The 15,599-nt window shown below is 44.3% G+C and overlaps 1 protein-coding gene across 1 annotated transcript in view; it reads left to right on the top strand.

Annotated features, from left to right (window-relative positions):
• Positions 1 to 15,599, top strand: part of NELL1 (neural EGFL like 1) — a 196,264-nt gene that overhangs the window by 16,253 nt on the left and 164,412 nt on the right. Inside the window, exons 6-7 of the mRNA XM_026041104.1 lie at positions 2,749 to 2,899; positions 12,745 to 12,915. Coding sequence (XP_025896889.1) covers positions 2,749 to 2,899; positions 12,745 to 12,915 — 322 coding nt within the window. The remainder of the gene's footprint in view (positions 1 to 2,748; positions 2,900 to 12,744; positions 12,916 to 15,599) is intronic.

Here is a 15,599-nt window from a genome sequence, read left to right as displayed (position 1 = left end):
ATGAGCTGTTCACCCTGGTAATTGCTCCAACCTCTAATTTAATGAAAACCCATTAAACCGAAACAATAATTAAAATGAGACATCATCTCCGTAGGAGGCTTGCATATTAAAATCACAGAGCATTTCGCTGCAGACAGGTCTTATTCTCCAGAAACAGCGTTTGGAGCAACATGTTAAAAAAAAAAAAAAGTGATTTATAGCAAATAATCGTAATTTTGAAAGCCGTGCTGTTGAACATGGTTTCCTACTGTTTATTACTGAGTGGAACGAGTAACGCAAAGGCAAATAAAGGATTTAATGTGTTTCCACTCRTGTGGATATAGAGAAGTGGCAGAGATGTGCAGTGGGCAAGGACCTGCCTCTGAGGGAAGTGTTGCAAGGTCTTTTTCTTTTTTCCCCCTCTTTGCATAAGGAGAAATTTGCATTTTGTTCTTAGAATCGGCTTTAAAAATGGGCATTATTGGGAGAAGGCTTTTTTTGCTGCTGGTAGGTGGCAGGGGACAGGTAGGTGAAGTGCTGAGTGCTGCCCATACCAAGCTAAAAMCCACTATGTTGGGATATTTATTTCCTGAGTTCCTGTCATTGAAATCCAGGTTCTCTGTAGGGTTAAATATTTTCTTGCTCATCCAGAGCTCCTGCACAAAGGTTGTCCTGAAAGCCCGGTGASACCAAGAGCTTCAAAATGTTGGAAGCTTTCCCTAAATTGTGGCTGCTTTTCCTACCAAAGTAGGGAAGGAAAAGCACAAAATATTCAGGCAAGCTGGCAGGATGACAAAACATATTGCCTGTTTCAAAAAACATGAGTTCATTTAGGACTAAATTGTACTATTTTTTCCCCCTCTCCTGGAAGTGTGTATTAGAGGCATGATTTCCCAGCTGGCTTGGGATTGAGCTCCTAAGAACTGCTGCATGCTTTGCACAGCTTCCAATCTTGGCCAGCGTGGTTGTGTGCTTCCCTTGGTATCATGGGCCTTTGACACTGCTTATAATATTGAGAAAACTTTGCCTATTCCAACAGATTTTTCCCCTTCTCTCAACTCATTTTGTTTTCTGTCACAGTAAGGGACCGTGTGTTTCACCGTGTCTTTTCATTTTCAAAAGGATATTCTGTGGCTTTTGATAGGGAAGAGGTCACTATGATGTGAGTGGTGCAGCATTTAGTGTGGAGAAACAGCATGAGCAAACATTCAAAAGAAAGGCCAAAAAAAAAAAAATCCCCAAATGGCATTTGCTGTCAGCTGAAACAGCTTCAATTCATTGGATTTCAACAAAAAAGAGTTGTGCAAAACGACTGTTAGAGCTTGTTTGGGGGTGAGTAGCTAGTGGGGAGTGAGCACGGCTGGGAGCATCGTCCTGAGCAGCTTCCTCATGGAGAGGGTTTGGGCCTGGTGGTGCTTTCCAATAATCGCTGTGGGCCTTGCTTGACTCCTTTTATTTTGGAGATGTTCTGGTATGCTTAAAGCAACGAGCTCGGGAGCTGCTATTGCACATTAAAAAAATAAAATCCTGCAGGGAGGGCATACGACAGTCACAGCTATCACGGTTGTTCTTTTGCTGAGGTTGTGTTATTGCTCGCGTGCGGAAGCTGCGGATGGCTGTATAAACCCATATCCTTCTACACTATGTGGGAAATACGATGTTTCATTACCAGCAGACGGTTATTTTTATGGAGAATGTAAAGAAAATCTCCCCCTCGAGGCACCTGTGCTGAGGGGGTATTTATTTTTGAAAGTCTGAGGATCAACCTGGTGTTTTCTTCTGATCTGATTGTGGTTAAGGAGCCCAGTGTTTCTGTGTGAGGTTTGGTGCCTGTGTGGGGGGACAGATAAGCTAAAATCTTCAGAGCAGGATGTCAAAAAACCCCTCCTGGTATGTGGGACAAATCTGTGCTGCTTTGGCTGATTCAAGTTTTGAAAACCTGGAAGGAGGCAGCATTGTGGCCAGTAAGCAGGTTTGCGAGGTGGGCCWGGTGAAGATTATGGTTTGGATAATAAAGTGGTAATAATGATCCAAGCCAGACCAGCTGTGATCTGAAATGCTGTGATTTCTCCCCCTTGCYCCTTAATCCCCTCCATAGGGATGGTTTATTGTGGATGAAAGCCATGGGGTGAAGATGAAGGCATTAGGTGAGGAGRTAGGAGATGGAATGAAAAGTGCTACTGTGGGACACGGGCAGGATGAGCAAGGCTRAAATATTTTTGTCTCCTTGGTCATGCAGGAGTTTTAATAAATATTGCATGAGCTGTCATACCTTGCTTGTTTAAACTGAGAAATCCCAGAAATGGTGGCTCACCAGTGTGCCTTGTATTTATTTTGAGGACAGAAGCCCAGCTGTATAGCATTATTAGCCATAATACCTTGCTCAGTGCAAAGACAGGTTTCCTCTGGGGGAACGATGGRGCTGATAGAGCTGAAATAGGAGCTTGGTGAGTTGGGTAAGTCGGTGCCCGAGACCCTCCTGAAATTGGGAGCCAATTTCTCTGGCTGTTACAGGTCTTAGTGGCAGGGACTCGAGCAGCAACTGCTTTCAGGCTAGTTGGGAAGTCTCTTGGCGGATCGGTAGCCGTGGGCTTGTCAAGGGGACAAGCACCGGCCCGTGGGCTGAGGAGAGAGGGCAGTGGTGGTGCAGGGGGGCAGCTTCCCCGACACGCAAAACACCAACTGTGAAATGAAAAGCGCGGTCTGAGTTTTTCCAGCTTGGCATTTTCACTAAACTGTTGTTTCCTTGCTCTTAAATGGAATTCTTAGATGTGGAAAGAGAAATCCATGCYGCCCCACACGTGACGGAGAAGCTAATCCAGCTCTTCCGGAATAAAAGCGAGTTCACGTTTCTGGCCACCCTGCAGCAGAAGGCGGCGACGTCGGGAGTTATCCTGTCGATCCGGGAGCTGGAGCACAGGTAAGTGCAGCTTGATGCTTCATGGGTGTTAAGCTTAGTCTCCTGTTTCCTGTTAAACTCTACCTCATTTTGCTTTRAAATAATCGGTGTCTTTTTTTGATGTCGGTCATTTAAATGAAGTCTTAAGAACAGCTGCTGTGCAGTGGTGCCTATGTTGGAATACAATCTATGCTTACTTTATTTTTGATTTTTTGTTAGCAGCATAAGGTGAGGGAAGAAAAGAATCTTGTCATTAGATATTAGTGTCAGATCTTAATGCCCATCTTCAAAAAGAGTTCCTGGTATTACAGATCGTAGTAATTCTGTGGATGTTCTGATGTTTCAAGGGTTGTTGGGTCAAGTGGTCTCCTGCAATCTTGGATTGCTTGGGACATGCTTCCCCTTCCATGATTTCTTAGGCCCTGAAGGRCTATTAGAGCCTGTTTACTTCCTGCTGTTATTCAAATAATAGGATGTTCTTTAGTTGCTACTCCATCAAGTGAAACAGCAGGTCTGCACCGTGCTGCTTAGGAGAAAAGTTTCTGATGTGCCTTGAATTTGGAATTTAGTTTTGTTAATTTGTGACCTATGTCACAACTGGTAGCCCTATTTCTTACCCCTGAGAAAATACGTGAAGGAAGAAGGGGCTTTATTTGTGCAGAGRTTTGCTTTTTGCCCATGCATCAAGGGCCTGGGTTACACATGGTTGTATTAGTATGTATTTTTAATACATATATAGTTTAATACATATATAGTTGTAGGCTTGGCTGCTGATCTCACTTAAATCTATGGAATTCAATGTAATAACCAACATGTTTAATCTGTGTTCCTTAAGGCAGCTCAAATAGGCATGTCCAGGGCTGCTAATGACTGCTCTTACCTTTAGCATTTGAATGTCAGGTGGATTACTGCAATTTGCTGGACTTGCTGCATGTCACTTAAAAGCCGAGGCCGGGTTTCTCACCCCAGTGTCTTAGGCTGTTGCCTAGACCCGGCTGAGGATGGTGCTTTCAAGCCCTTAGTTCTGGGAGGACAGAAGTTAAGTGGCTGAAAATGGGGAAAATAGCTGTAACCGTGATAAAGAGCAGAGAGCGAAGATTTGGGGCATAAAGGTTTGTATAATGCACTGCTGAAGGGTTGCTTGGTCACATTATGATCAATATAATAACAGCACTTTTAGCTTTTTTAATATTGCTCTACCTGWGCAGGTCACTTGGTTCTTTAGCCTCACGTGTGAGCTGAGGGAATTGCAGGCCCGTGCCTTGTTCGTGTTTTATTTCTCATATTTCTATGAGTTTATTTCCCATTAGTGGCAGGGAACTCTGAAACCAAGATGTGTAGGATGTTTTAAAAATAGGCATGTAAATGGACACTGTGTTTTGAATAACCAAACATAACAAAAGACGCTGAATGCAATAAGTCAGTCATTCAAATTATGCCGTTACATTACACTAAATGGCTTTTTCACAAAGTTTAGAAATCAGTTGATTTATATCATTTGCTGGGTAGGTTTTGTAGCATGTAGAAGATGATAAGGGCATCTTTTGGTGTTAAATCTTGGTGAATCAGTTTCATGAKAAAAGTTTTGTTTTCATGATCCAAATATATTAATCTGCAACTTAAATGATAATCCCATACCAGATGGACAAACATGTTACTTGAGGGTACGGATGGGTAGGAACTAATTTCTTTGGAGAATAATGTGAGTCCTCTTGTTTTTAGGAGAAAGCTTTYGAGTTGTCTTCTCACAACCTTTAGCTATTCAGACCTCTAAGAGACTTGCAAAAGTCCACYGAGATGCTCGAAATCCCACTTTGTTTCAGCAGAGATATTAATACAGCTTAATTTGGAGGGCTCTACTTGCCCTGCACGTGTTCAGGTTTTGCATGGTCCAGAGCCTGAGAAAATAGATGGGTTAATGAGATATTGATAGCTCCCTTCTGCTGGCCAAGATCTGTGTTCTGAAATCCATCAAGCTGTCTGTCAGGGACACTCAGCTACCTGAATTTCCATTCTGTGAAATATTGGATGTCACCAGAAGAGTGAACTGTGATATTCCAGGCAGTCTGAAGCACAACGGAAAAACAGCCGACTTCCGTAGTCTTTCCTTTTCTTGTTGAGAGAGATTGACCCCAAACAAAACATGAAAGTCATAGCCTCCTATATGGTACGTTAAATCTCAGCCTGTATGATGCCCACAAGGTATGGCAATGAGTGGAAAAGGGATTTGAATGCATAGAATGTAGGGTTTTAGTGACTGGAAACGATGAGTAAGAAAATGGGAAAAGAATGGCAAGAAGAGGCTCCTGTTCCCAATCTCGTTACCAGCTTAAAACTTCCAGATAGTTTCCTGCCCCACCTTTCAGTAATGGCCCTTAAATGTTGTTGCTGCACGTTATTTCTTTTGAGGTAGCCACCATTAGACCGCTGTCCATGAATGAAACCTGTTAATCCCGGCTTATCAGGAAGGGTTGAGTTCAGAGCAAGCTTTTTTTTTGCTGTGGATGTGCTTGAACTCCCTCTGAAATCAAATGGGTAGCACCCATGTTTGGTGCTATGCATCCCTTAGGTTTTTAGTAGTTACTTGGGAAGGAAATGCAGCCTTTCCACTATATAGGTAACTCTAAACCCAACGTATTTGGCAACCAAGCTGCTGTGTGGCCAAGGCTGTGAGGTACTTGGCCTGCATCAAGTTYCCTAATCTTTCCGCAGGCAAAATTCCCATTGACTTCCTGGGATGTGGACTTGGGTATTTGCTTGCAAAATGTGCAAAGTGAACSAGTGAGCAGATGGTTCTGGCCAGGAAGTGCTTCCCATAAGAAAAAATTGACCAATTCCCTGAGATACCAGTCTGTGCAGTTGTCAAGGTGTGCGAGATCCATGTGGATCTCGGATTACTGGGATATAATATGTTTGATTAAAAATACAGAAGGGTAACAAGCTCATTAAATTAAACGCTGTCACTTAACTAATGAAAAGAAATCTATGCGAGTGGCTTCCGACCCTAATTGAAAACCTGAAAAATTGGATTTACCTCTTGTTATCTTTTAGACCATTCTCCCCAACATGTTTATACACATATTGGGTTCTGAGATGCCCATTATCAAAAAAGGAAGGAAGAAACCTCTGCAAGGGTGGCCATTAACCTTATTCCTTCAGGGTAAAGGCGATGTCTGCATTAATATTTATGCACAGAATTACTAAATTGGCAAGCTGGCCGGAGAATACAAAGATCCTGCCTTATTTCTGTCCCTCTGGAGTGATGTGGTGCTGATGTACCGCTCCGCCTGCAGTGAGATGGGAGGGGAGCTTTGATTTTTTTTTTTTTTTTTTTTTTCCAGATATTTCATATTTTTCCCCTGTCCTCTTAAGAGGTCAGCCCAGGAGCAATACGTGCGGGTCCCCCAGGAACCTTCTTCAATGTGTTGAGTGACTCTGCTAGCAGGTTGTATGACCCGCTGATACAGGCAAAGCACAGAAATGTCTCTAACTTCTGCTGAAAGCAGCTTGGTGAAAATTGTGTGCACTGATCTTTGGCTGCTTGTTAAGAGTGTGGCTTCTAGTTGAGAAGAGGGCTAGATGTTCACAGCACTTTATTCAGAGATGGTTGTTTGCTTGGTTGGACACTAGGCTATAACTGATTTTTGATTTTCTGTTGGCAGAATTTTGTTAGGCATGTAGCAGAAATTCTGTGAAATTTCTTTCCAAGAAGTTACTGAGAGCTTCTGAATTTAAAGGGAAGATCAGATCAGAGGGGAAAACTCCTTCCTCGTAAGGCACAGTGACTAAGACAGGGTAATTTGTTTTCAGATACTTCATTTTGTCTCATGAGACACACATCTCAGTGGTTTAAAAGGTTATGTGGCTCTCCTCCATTGTATTAAAATCTAGTTTTAGAGATTCTGCGCTTTGGGAGACCCTGATTTGAGATCTTGCCTTTGTGATGATGGAGGGAGGCACTGCTGCCAACTCTGCCTTTGCCAAGAGTGCTCTTGGGGCTCTCTAGTCTGACTGGCAGCGCTGGGTACCCACAGTGACCCCCTGAGCCAACCTCATCCTGGGATCAGATGGTTAAGCCTCCAAAACTGGCAGCCCCCCTTCAGCAAGCTCCCAGATACAGGTGCTTGGTGCAGCAGCAGACCTCTTGGTTGAGGTGTTGCAGGAGCTCTTCAAGGTCTGCCTCACACTGCAACTGCAGCTTCCTTTGCTGTGGAACCTGCTCTGATTCAAYGCGTCTTCTGATGTGGAGGATGATGATGGGGAGGCAGACAGGTGAGCAGAGATGTCCCAAAAGGTGGTGGTTACACTAAACTGCATCCTCTACTGCCAGATCAATGCCCCCTTCCTTGGAGGAGCTTAAGTCAAACTTCCTACTACTGCTTCACTGGATGGTCCTTCCTGGCAAATACCTACTTTTAGCAGAGATGTAAGTTCTTGTAAGTTCTTGTAAGTTCTTGTAAGATGTAAGTTCTTGTAAGTTATGTGTGTGGTCTTCTAATGGCAAGGGGTAAGGAGTCACCATAGAGATGGAGTCTTGACTTCAGGCTGCTTCAAGTGATGGCCTCTCTTCTGCCTCACCCAACCATGCTGTGTTGGAGATGTTTAGGTGCAGTGCAAACCTTACAGCACCTACCATGAAAATGCACAAATTCCTGGAACCTGCTCTGATTCAAGGTGTCTTTTAGCTCAGAGACTTAACATTAGGGTTTCTGTTTTTCTCCTGCATGATCAAAGACAGTAAATTTGTATTTGGGTTACCCTGGCCTCGTGGCAGGTACACAAATGCATCTTTTGAGCATCCTAAATGCTTAAGCCTTGCAGCTTGGTGCAGCCCAGCTTCCATGGAGAAGCCTGGCAGGAAAAAAATCCATTATTAAGAAGAAAATGCCACCATGGAGATGTTTATTGCTAAACGTTCCAGGCTCAGCTAACAGGATTTCTCTTGTCTGCAGATAAWGATAAGTTTGTTTAATTGCCTGGATTTTCTTCCCTTTATTTGGACTGAAAGGATACAAATTGATGCTAGGATTCTGTTTAGATAAACCAGCATCCCAGGGAAGTTGAACTTTTACTTGAGGGAATTTGAGAAAATGCTGAATATTACCACACTTTTATTTTGGCTTATTTTGATTTTGCTTGTATAGGAAGGATACTTCTGGAGTGATGGGCTCTCCATGCAACATACAGCGTTCAGATTTTCCAGTTTCTCAAAACTGTGATTTTTCCGGGTACCTTCAGTGTTGCAGATGATCCGTCTTGTATTCCCTGTGCCTTTTGTGCTGCCTGTTGTCAGAGTAGTTTTGCTCATAAGCTTTGATGGTATCGGTGCATAATCTCTGCCACAGCAGTAAGTCTTCAGTGCCACATAAACTTGCCCTGTGTGATTTCACAGGGCAGCCTCTCAATCTGTCTGTAGCTAAACTGACTGCAAAGCAGTAGCACTGCATGGTTTATAGGTAGGCACATGCAGCAGAAGTCCTCTGTGTAGGAGGTTTCCTTCAAAAACTCAATGTTTGACAACTCTGTAATGCTTTGGAGGCTTCGAATTGTAGCTGTCACTTCATAGCAGCTCGGATATAGGGATGGTGCCTGTGGAAGGGGCTATTTGCCTTGGCAGCTGTAACTCATTCCGGGCTTTGCATCCATCCAGAACAGCGGTGGCACCTGCGAGGTGAGTGTTTCCTGGTGTTTGAAGGCTCTTGGGTTTCGGAGCCTCTGCCTTTGCTCTCTAGCTTCGTTGCTGGTGATGACAGCCGGGGCCATTGTGCTGCCAGTTGTTTCTTGGCAGTGTTTAGTGGAGCTGCGTCGCCGCCTGAGCCTGGCCCAGCCTGCTGCCCACCAGCTGAGAGGCAGAACAAGAGCTCGGCGTCGTTGATGCTGCTGTCCACGCTTGGCAGCGCGAGCAGAACAACTGCGTGGTGGGCACAGCAGTGCCCCGGCACGGGTGGGAAGCAAGCAAGGGGCCAAAAACATAACGATCTGTGTGATACATCACAGAATCCGACCCAAAATCCTGACATCTGCCTGGCGATGGATGTGGACTCCTCTGCTCTCGACTCCGGGGGTATCAAGGAGCGTCTCTGCCAAGATGTCATGCAAAGCAGAGCCCTGCTTGAAGTGGCCTTTATGGTTAGATGTCGTTACGTGTTGTGATGCTGTTTTGCTAGGGTGCTGTTTTGAAATGAGGAAATGTTGGGCACAGACCTCCCTGAGCAGCCAGAGTTGTGTGGCAACTCCCTGAGTTTAACTGATGGTGCCACGTGGGCTGGGCTTTGAGATCTCCTTGGGTTTGCTTTGCTTTAAAACAAAACAGAAAAATGGTGCCTCGAGCAGGATTTCCTTGAAGCTTCTGTCCAGGAACCACATTGAGCACCTCTGATTTGTATTAATACAGTATTTTTTCCAGCACTTGAGAGCTGACTTCCTCGCATTATTGTGGCATGTGCAGGGTGCTTCCGTCAGCGTTTGCATCCTTGAGCTCCTAATGCTTTGTGACCCTCTCCCTTGCAATGCTGTGCAGCTGCGCAAGTGTTTTTGACTCGAGGGCAGCCCTAAATTTGTACATATTTGCAGGGATGCCATCTGTGCCTGCTGCCTTGCCCTGGGACATCTGCTCGGCAGCTCTAGGAGCATCTGCTGCGAGTGGTGGTGCTGCTCCTTCGGAGAGGCTGGAGGGCTTCGCTTGGCGCCGGATCAGGCATGGTGCAAATTGTAAAAGTCACTGTGATAACCTTTATTTACGCTCAAATTGGATGGATTTGAGCATAATCCGGAGAATAAGATCTCCAGAATTAAACGCACAAAAAGTCTTAGTTTTTAGAGCTCTCATTGAAGCACTTAATGAGGGTTTTGCTTAGATGGGGTTCCCTGTCTTCACTGGGGCTGTTATGTGAGGTGTAGCGAGGGCTCAAATACTTTCAGGAAGAATTGTAAAGGATCTGGAGCCGATTGTGGAATAACATTGTCCTTCTAAAGGGCGTTCCATGTTTTTAAAAACGCCCCAAAATTTTCAACATGCATAAAATTAGTCTGAGTTTAGTGCTGGTTTTTTGCTTTTTACCCTCTTGTGCTTTGGGGTTTGGATGAGAGGCTGCAGACAGGCTACGAGGAGCATTTGAAGTCTGTAATTGCATAAAAGGAGCCAGCAGTAATTTTTGTGCCCTGACAAATACAAAAAATGCTGCAAGTGGAAGAATTTTTTTACATGATTACAAGGTCATGTAGTCATTTGTATGTGCCACTGTGTACACGGGGGGCCTGCTGCAGACACGTGTGGGGAGAGGTTCCTCTGTCTCAACGTGCGCTGCTTTGGGTTACCTTTATGGGGAGGGAAAAAGCATCCTTGAGATATAACAGCTGGAACAAGAGGCCACCGTTTGGTGTCAATAAGTTGACAAAAGGGGCTACCACTGCAAATCTTTCATGGGAAAGGTCATAAGGAGAGCGCAGCGGGCCAGATGGAGCACTGAGTTGCCATGCGCCTGTCCTAGGCCTGTCCTAGGCCTGTCCTAGGCCTGTCCTAGGCCTGTCCTAGGCCTCTCCTAGTCAGATTTAATGCAGATGTGATGCAGAAGCACAACTGGTTGCAATATTCAGTGCTCTCCCTGTGGCTTTTCCTGTGGATCTTTTGGTGGCTTGGGGAGTTCATACCTGCCTATCGAGGCAGTGCCACTGTTGAAGACTAGCTCTATTTTATCTATTTTCCTGAGATACTGCAGTCCTTTGGGGCATCCCAACTCTTTCTGATCTTGCATCATCTCCCTCCTAAAATATCAGCAGGAGGTAACAAGAGAAACAAGGATTGGTGAGGACAGCTCCTTTCCCTTCCTCTTGTATGGTGGTTCCTGGCGTTTTCTCCTTGCTTACCTGTCAGCTTACAGTAAACAAAAATTTATTTAGAAATGTTTCAAATGAAAGACGAGATGTATAAAAAAAAAATCTACTTTTCTGTGATTTTAGTGATTTCTGTAAAATCAATGAAAGATGTAAAATAAATGACAGTGGTTTTGCAACCTCCTGTATTTAAGTGCTTCAGGTAGGCTGGGCTAATTGGCTAATCCTGCTGGTTTCCAGGATTTGGCTTCTGTTGATCAGAAAGTAACTGCTGCTGATTTGCACTGGGTGACGGATAGTGAGGAAAATGCAGCGTTTCTCTGCTGTCACCCTCTGTTCCTGTGACACACGAGGCAAAATGAAGCATTTCACTCAGGTGTGTGGCTCTTGGCAGCACAAGAGGTATCTAAGCATCAAAATGCTAGCACTATTACAGTAAATTTTCACTAGTTGCTTCTGCATTACAGAAATCTGTCAGGAAGCAAGCTCGCCACGTAGGCAGCAAGCTGTGTTAGTCCTGAAGTACCTATTGACAGGGAAGCTTGTGCGCTGGGAAACTCTTGTTTGCAGCGTTGCTGGAGTAGCATAATGTAAATGTGATGAAGCCAAACATCTGCCTGGCCTTTGCAGGGCTTGGATATGGTCTCTTCCCTAAAAACCGCTGTGCAGGAAGCGATTAGTTGTGTGGCTGCAAAGCAGTACTGCGGGAAGCAAGGTGCTCCTCTTGCACTCCTGCCCTTAAGCTTCTGCCATCAGCAATGTAAATATGGATTTATACACAGAGCCTGTGAGACCCTGGCATGTTAGGTAGCTTTTTTTGAGGTTTCTGCCTTGATGCTGCTTGGCTTCAGGAGCCCAAGTCCTTTAATGACGTCTTGTTCTTTGACAGCAGATGGCAATTACGAAACGCTGACGTTTGCAGGTATGGCTTCGCTGACAGCGCTTGGTCTGCTGCCTCCCTGCCTTGCAAAATGCCACCAGCAGCAGCATCTGTATATTGACTGTGCTCCTACCAAGTAGCAAAATAAAACTTAAAAAAATCCAGATTTAAGGGTGTAATTTGGGCATTTTAAGGGGATGGGGGAGAGTAGTTACTCCAGATTAACTCCCTCCCTTTTGGAGAACTTCTATCCCTGTACTCTCATTGCCTTTGCAGGTGCCAAGCAACCTAGACCTTTGCAATTCCAGCAAAAAAAAAAAAAAAAAAAATCCTGTTTCTGCTCTGTTCTGCGTATATTTTTGCCTTGTGAGCCCCAGCCGTGCCTTCTGTGCAGTTCAGGTTTGTCCTCACCTGCCCCTGACTTGTTTTCACAGGGCACTTGAGTCCTTGACTCAGTTGGCAGAATGGAGGAGGGTTTGGGTCTCTCTTGACCAAGCTTCATTCTTTTGGTGGGCTCCTTCCCAATCACTCGTCAACTGTTACACTTTGGAAATGGATTTCATTCCCTGTCTACCCTATTTTCTTTGATTAGCAGCTGTTTTTCCTGTTGCCATCCTCTGGGAAAAGAGCATGAGGCTGATGTATGAACATAGGAGCATCCTGCAAATTAACCAAACCTTTAAAAGTAGACTTGCAAAAAATAAATGACTTTAAAGATGATTTGGGGCTTTCTTACCTTTGTGGCTTTGTTAATTGGTGGTGTTATGTATAGGCCTTTATTTTTGTATGTATTTTATACCAACTGTTTGGGAAATAGAATGAGGATCATTTCTTTGGTTTCAGTCTGTTCTGCGGATGAAAAGAGGACATCAATTTTCAGGACTGTTGAATGGTATTTTGAGCATGATCTGTTTTTCACATAAGTGGTGTTGCTATTTTTATAATGTGCTAAATGTATAATACTTGCTTGTCTCTGTATCTCTCCAGAAGAGAGCTAGTAGATGATATAGACAATGCTATGTAACTACTATAGATTGTGACCTTTTATGAAGTGTTTGCTTAGAAGTCATAGGAATTTTGGAAACGATGAAATATTGAAGCGACAGCATTGAATAGGCCAATGAATGGAATTCTTTCTTTTTTTAAAATACAGCTATTTTGAACTGGAGAGCAGTGGCTTACGGGATGAGATCAGATACCACTACAGGTTCAATGGGAAGACGAGGACGGAGGTGTTTCCCTATCGCCTGGCAGATGGGCAGTGGCACAAGCTCGCTGTGTCGCTCAGTGCCTCCCACCTCCTGCTCCACGTGGACTGCAACAGGTAGGAAAACACACGCAGCATTTTACATTTAKTATAAAAACGCTCTTAATTTAGGGCACGAGAGCAAGTGCAGCATCAGAGAAGAATTTTTGAGAACTAAGGAGTCGCAGCAACCTGCACGGAGCAAAGCCCAAGAAAACAAAGCATTAAAATGAAACGATACGTTGTGATTATGAGCAAACGTGGAAGAGGTTGATGGCTGCCTGGGGAGTATTAAATGCATCTAGGTGCAGTTTAGGAAGCGGCTCGTGTTGKGTTTGGCTGTGATTGCATTTAAGTGTGATAGATCGGTGTGCAGCCCGTGCTGCTATGAACTGCTTCACTCGGCATGCCTGGAAACTTAAAAGAACAGATAGATACGTCAGAAGCCTTTTTGTTTTATTTCACGTAATCAAGTAACGTGCTTCTTGGTGATTTTSCATCCACCACCCTGCTTGGAAACTTCTCTGAAACCTGGAAGCTTCTTTGGGAGTGCTCGGAATAGGTGCCATTTATTTTCTGTAGGGTTTTCTGTCTGTTATTGCACTTTTTTTTTTTCCTTTTTTTTTTTTTTTTTTAAACTCATGAAGACTGCAAGGTAGCAGATTGTCAGGATTTGAAGGAATAAAAGAAAAGCAAGCTACCATCCTGGGATCTCTCTTCCCTTGGGACTTGATTTCACAGTATATTGCAGACGCTTGGAGGCAACTTCRCTCACATTTGAGACGTTCAGCATAGTCTTTGAGTGATGAAAGCGAACCTTTAGTTTTTATTCTTGCACTGAAATTAATGTCAGAAATATTCTTTGCCTGCAGTAGGAGGACTAGCCCCCCTATTTGCGTTTTGAGGTTGTGGCATTTAAATAATAATAGTAGCTGTTGTTTTCTCCTGAAGTCTTCATTGAGGTAGAGCAATGGGATCRCGTTGGCTCTCAGAACTCTGCAAAAGTTTTAATTTTGACCCAAGTAATTGAGATCCTTGAATAAAGCTATGACTGTTTCTGCAGCCGCATTAACTAGTGACAGTGAAAATCAAATCTCAAGGCAGGCTGCTTATTGAATCCTATTGTTTGGACCCTAGAACCAATTAGATGCTTAAGGCAATTTTAATTTAGCTCGAGCATGTGGTCTTAATTTCCCTCCTCTGATTTATCTTGCTGCTGTTTATTGGTTACATTATTTCTTTGCTTACCACAGTGTATGTTTCTGTGTATTGATGCGGTAGGCTTTGGGAGAGGTTCCTCGTTATCCCCCATGATCACTTTTTAATGAACAGCAAATGTATTAGAGGAGGAGCTGCCTGGCAGGTTATTTTCCCTGCCTGCTGCCTTGCACGTGGTGTGAAAGGCAGGCAGTCAGAAAAGCCTTCCTGCTACAAAAGTCTGTCTAGGGACAAGCGTAGAACAGCATCGTGCTTGTGACCTGATTTTTCTTTACAGCAACAGGCAGGAATAGATAAATGCAATCACAGAATAAGCTGTGCTGTCATATGAGATAGTAAATGCATATAGCCTCCTGTGTCAGGTAGCCTTAAGCAGGAGGGRTGTATCGGAGTGTTCCCTAGGGCAGTGTATCTCAAGGCTGCTGCCAGTACAGATCCCAGAGCTAAATGCCTCCTCTTGGCTGTCTATTTGTGGTATTTCATGCCAACCCCTCTGGAAAGTAATGGGAATCCTTTGGAAAGCACATGACTCGAGGGCAGGTTGTAGTAGAGGTATCAGTGGGGGGAAAAAAAGAGGAGATCCTATGTGCCTGACTCAGCTGTGGCATCTTCATTTAATTAGATATTTTTTTGTGAGTGCTGGTGCTTTTAGTTTGCTTTAGACCTTAACCCTCTTACATCTTTGCACCCAAGGAACAGAGTGCTTTTTTCCCCCTCCCTTTGCAGGACTTTTTCCTGCTGACACTACGGTAAATATGAAAAGATGTGGGTAAGATGTGAAGGGCAAGCCAGTGAGATGTGCTTTGGAGGACCACCAAAAACCCTGATCCCTTCTGATGTCGGGAGGGCTGCAGCCAAAGCATGCACAGGATCCAGCCTTGAGAGCTGCCTCTTACCATGCACATGTCACTGTTTTAGGCTCGCACAGTGTCCCTGGCTCCTGGCAGAGCTCAGGGTGCTTAATGAGGAGTGATGCCTCTGCAGCCTTAATGGCGTGAGTGAGTCATAGGGGAAGGGAAGACCATGGCAGTGGAGAGAGCCGCCTGTCTTGCCTCTTGCAGAGCTCTGGGATGTTCTTTCTCTTTTGGTCAGTTCAGCTAAACACAGTCTATCTTTAAATACCTGTCTGGTTAATGGAGTTTTATGCTTTTTTTTTTCTGTCCTTGCTCTTGTGAAATGAAAACAAAGTAAAAAGCAAAAATATCRATCCTGAACGTGAACTCTCAGGATTCCTCCTGGATTTCCTAAAGAGGGTGGCAACGTTGCATCTGTGTAGATGCACGTGAGTTTGTATAAATGCATTAATCGTGTGCTTTGGGCTATGATAATATTATACATTTAGGCAGCTTGACTGGGTGAGTGGTTATGGATGCAGGGTTATTAATCTGCACGCGGGAGGGCAGTGAAAAATAYGCAGGCTGTGCTTGGTGTTGTCCCCGAGTTTGCTGCAGGATTTGGATGTTTAAAGCTGGCCTGGGGCCCTCAAAACCAGCAGCAGGTCAGAGAGGGCTGGAGATGAAAACTTTTAAATTGTAAACAAATTG

This window comes from Nothoprocta perdicaria, unplaced genomic scaffold, assembly GCF_003342845.1.
Source record: "Nothoprocta perdicaria isolate Ctin4 unplaced genomic scaffold, notPer1 scaffold_28, whole genome shotgun sequence".
Taxonomy (NCBI): domain Eukaryota; kingdom Metazoa; phylum Chordata; class Aves; order Tinamiformes; family Tinamidae; genus Nothoprocta; species Nothoprocta perdicaria.
The sequence above is the reverse complement of the archived record's forward strand: the minus strand, read 5'-3'. Positions and strand labels throughout refer to the sequence as shown.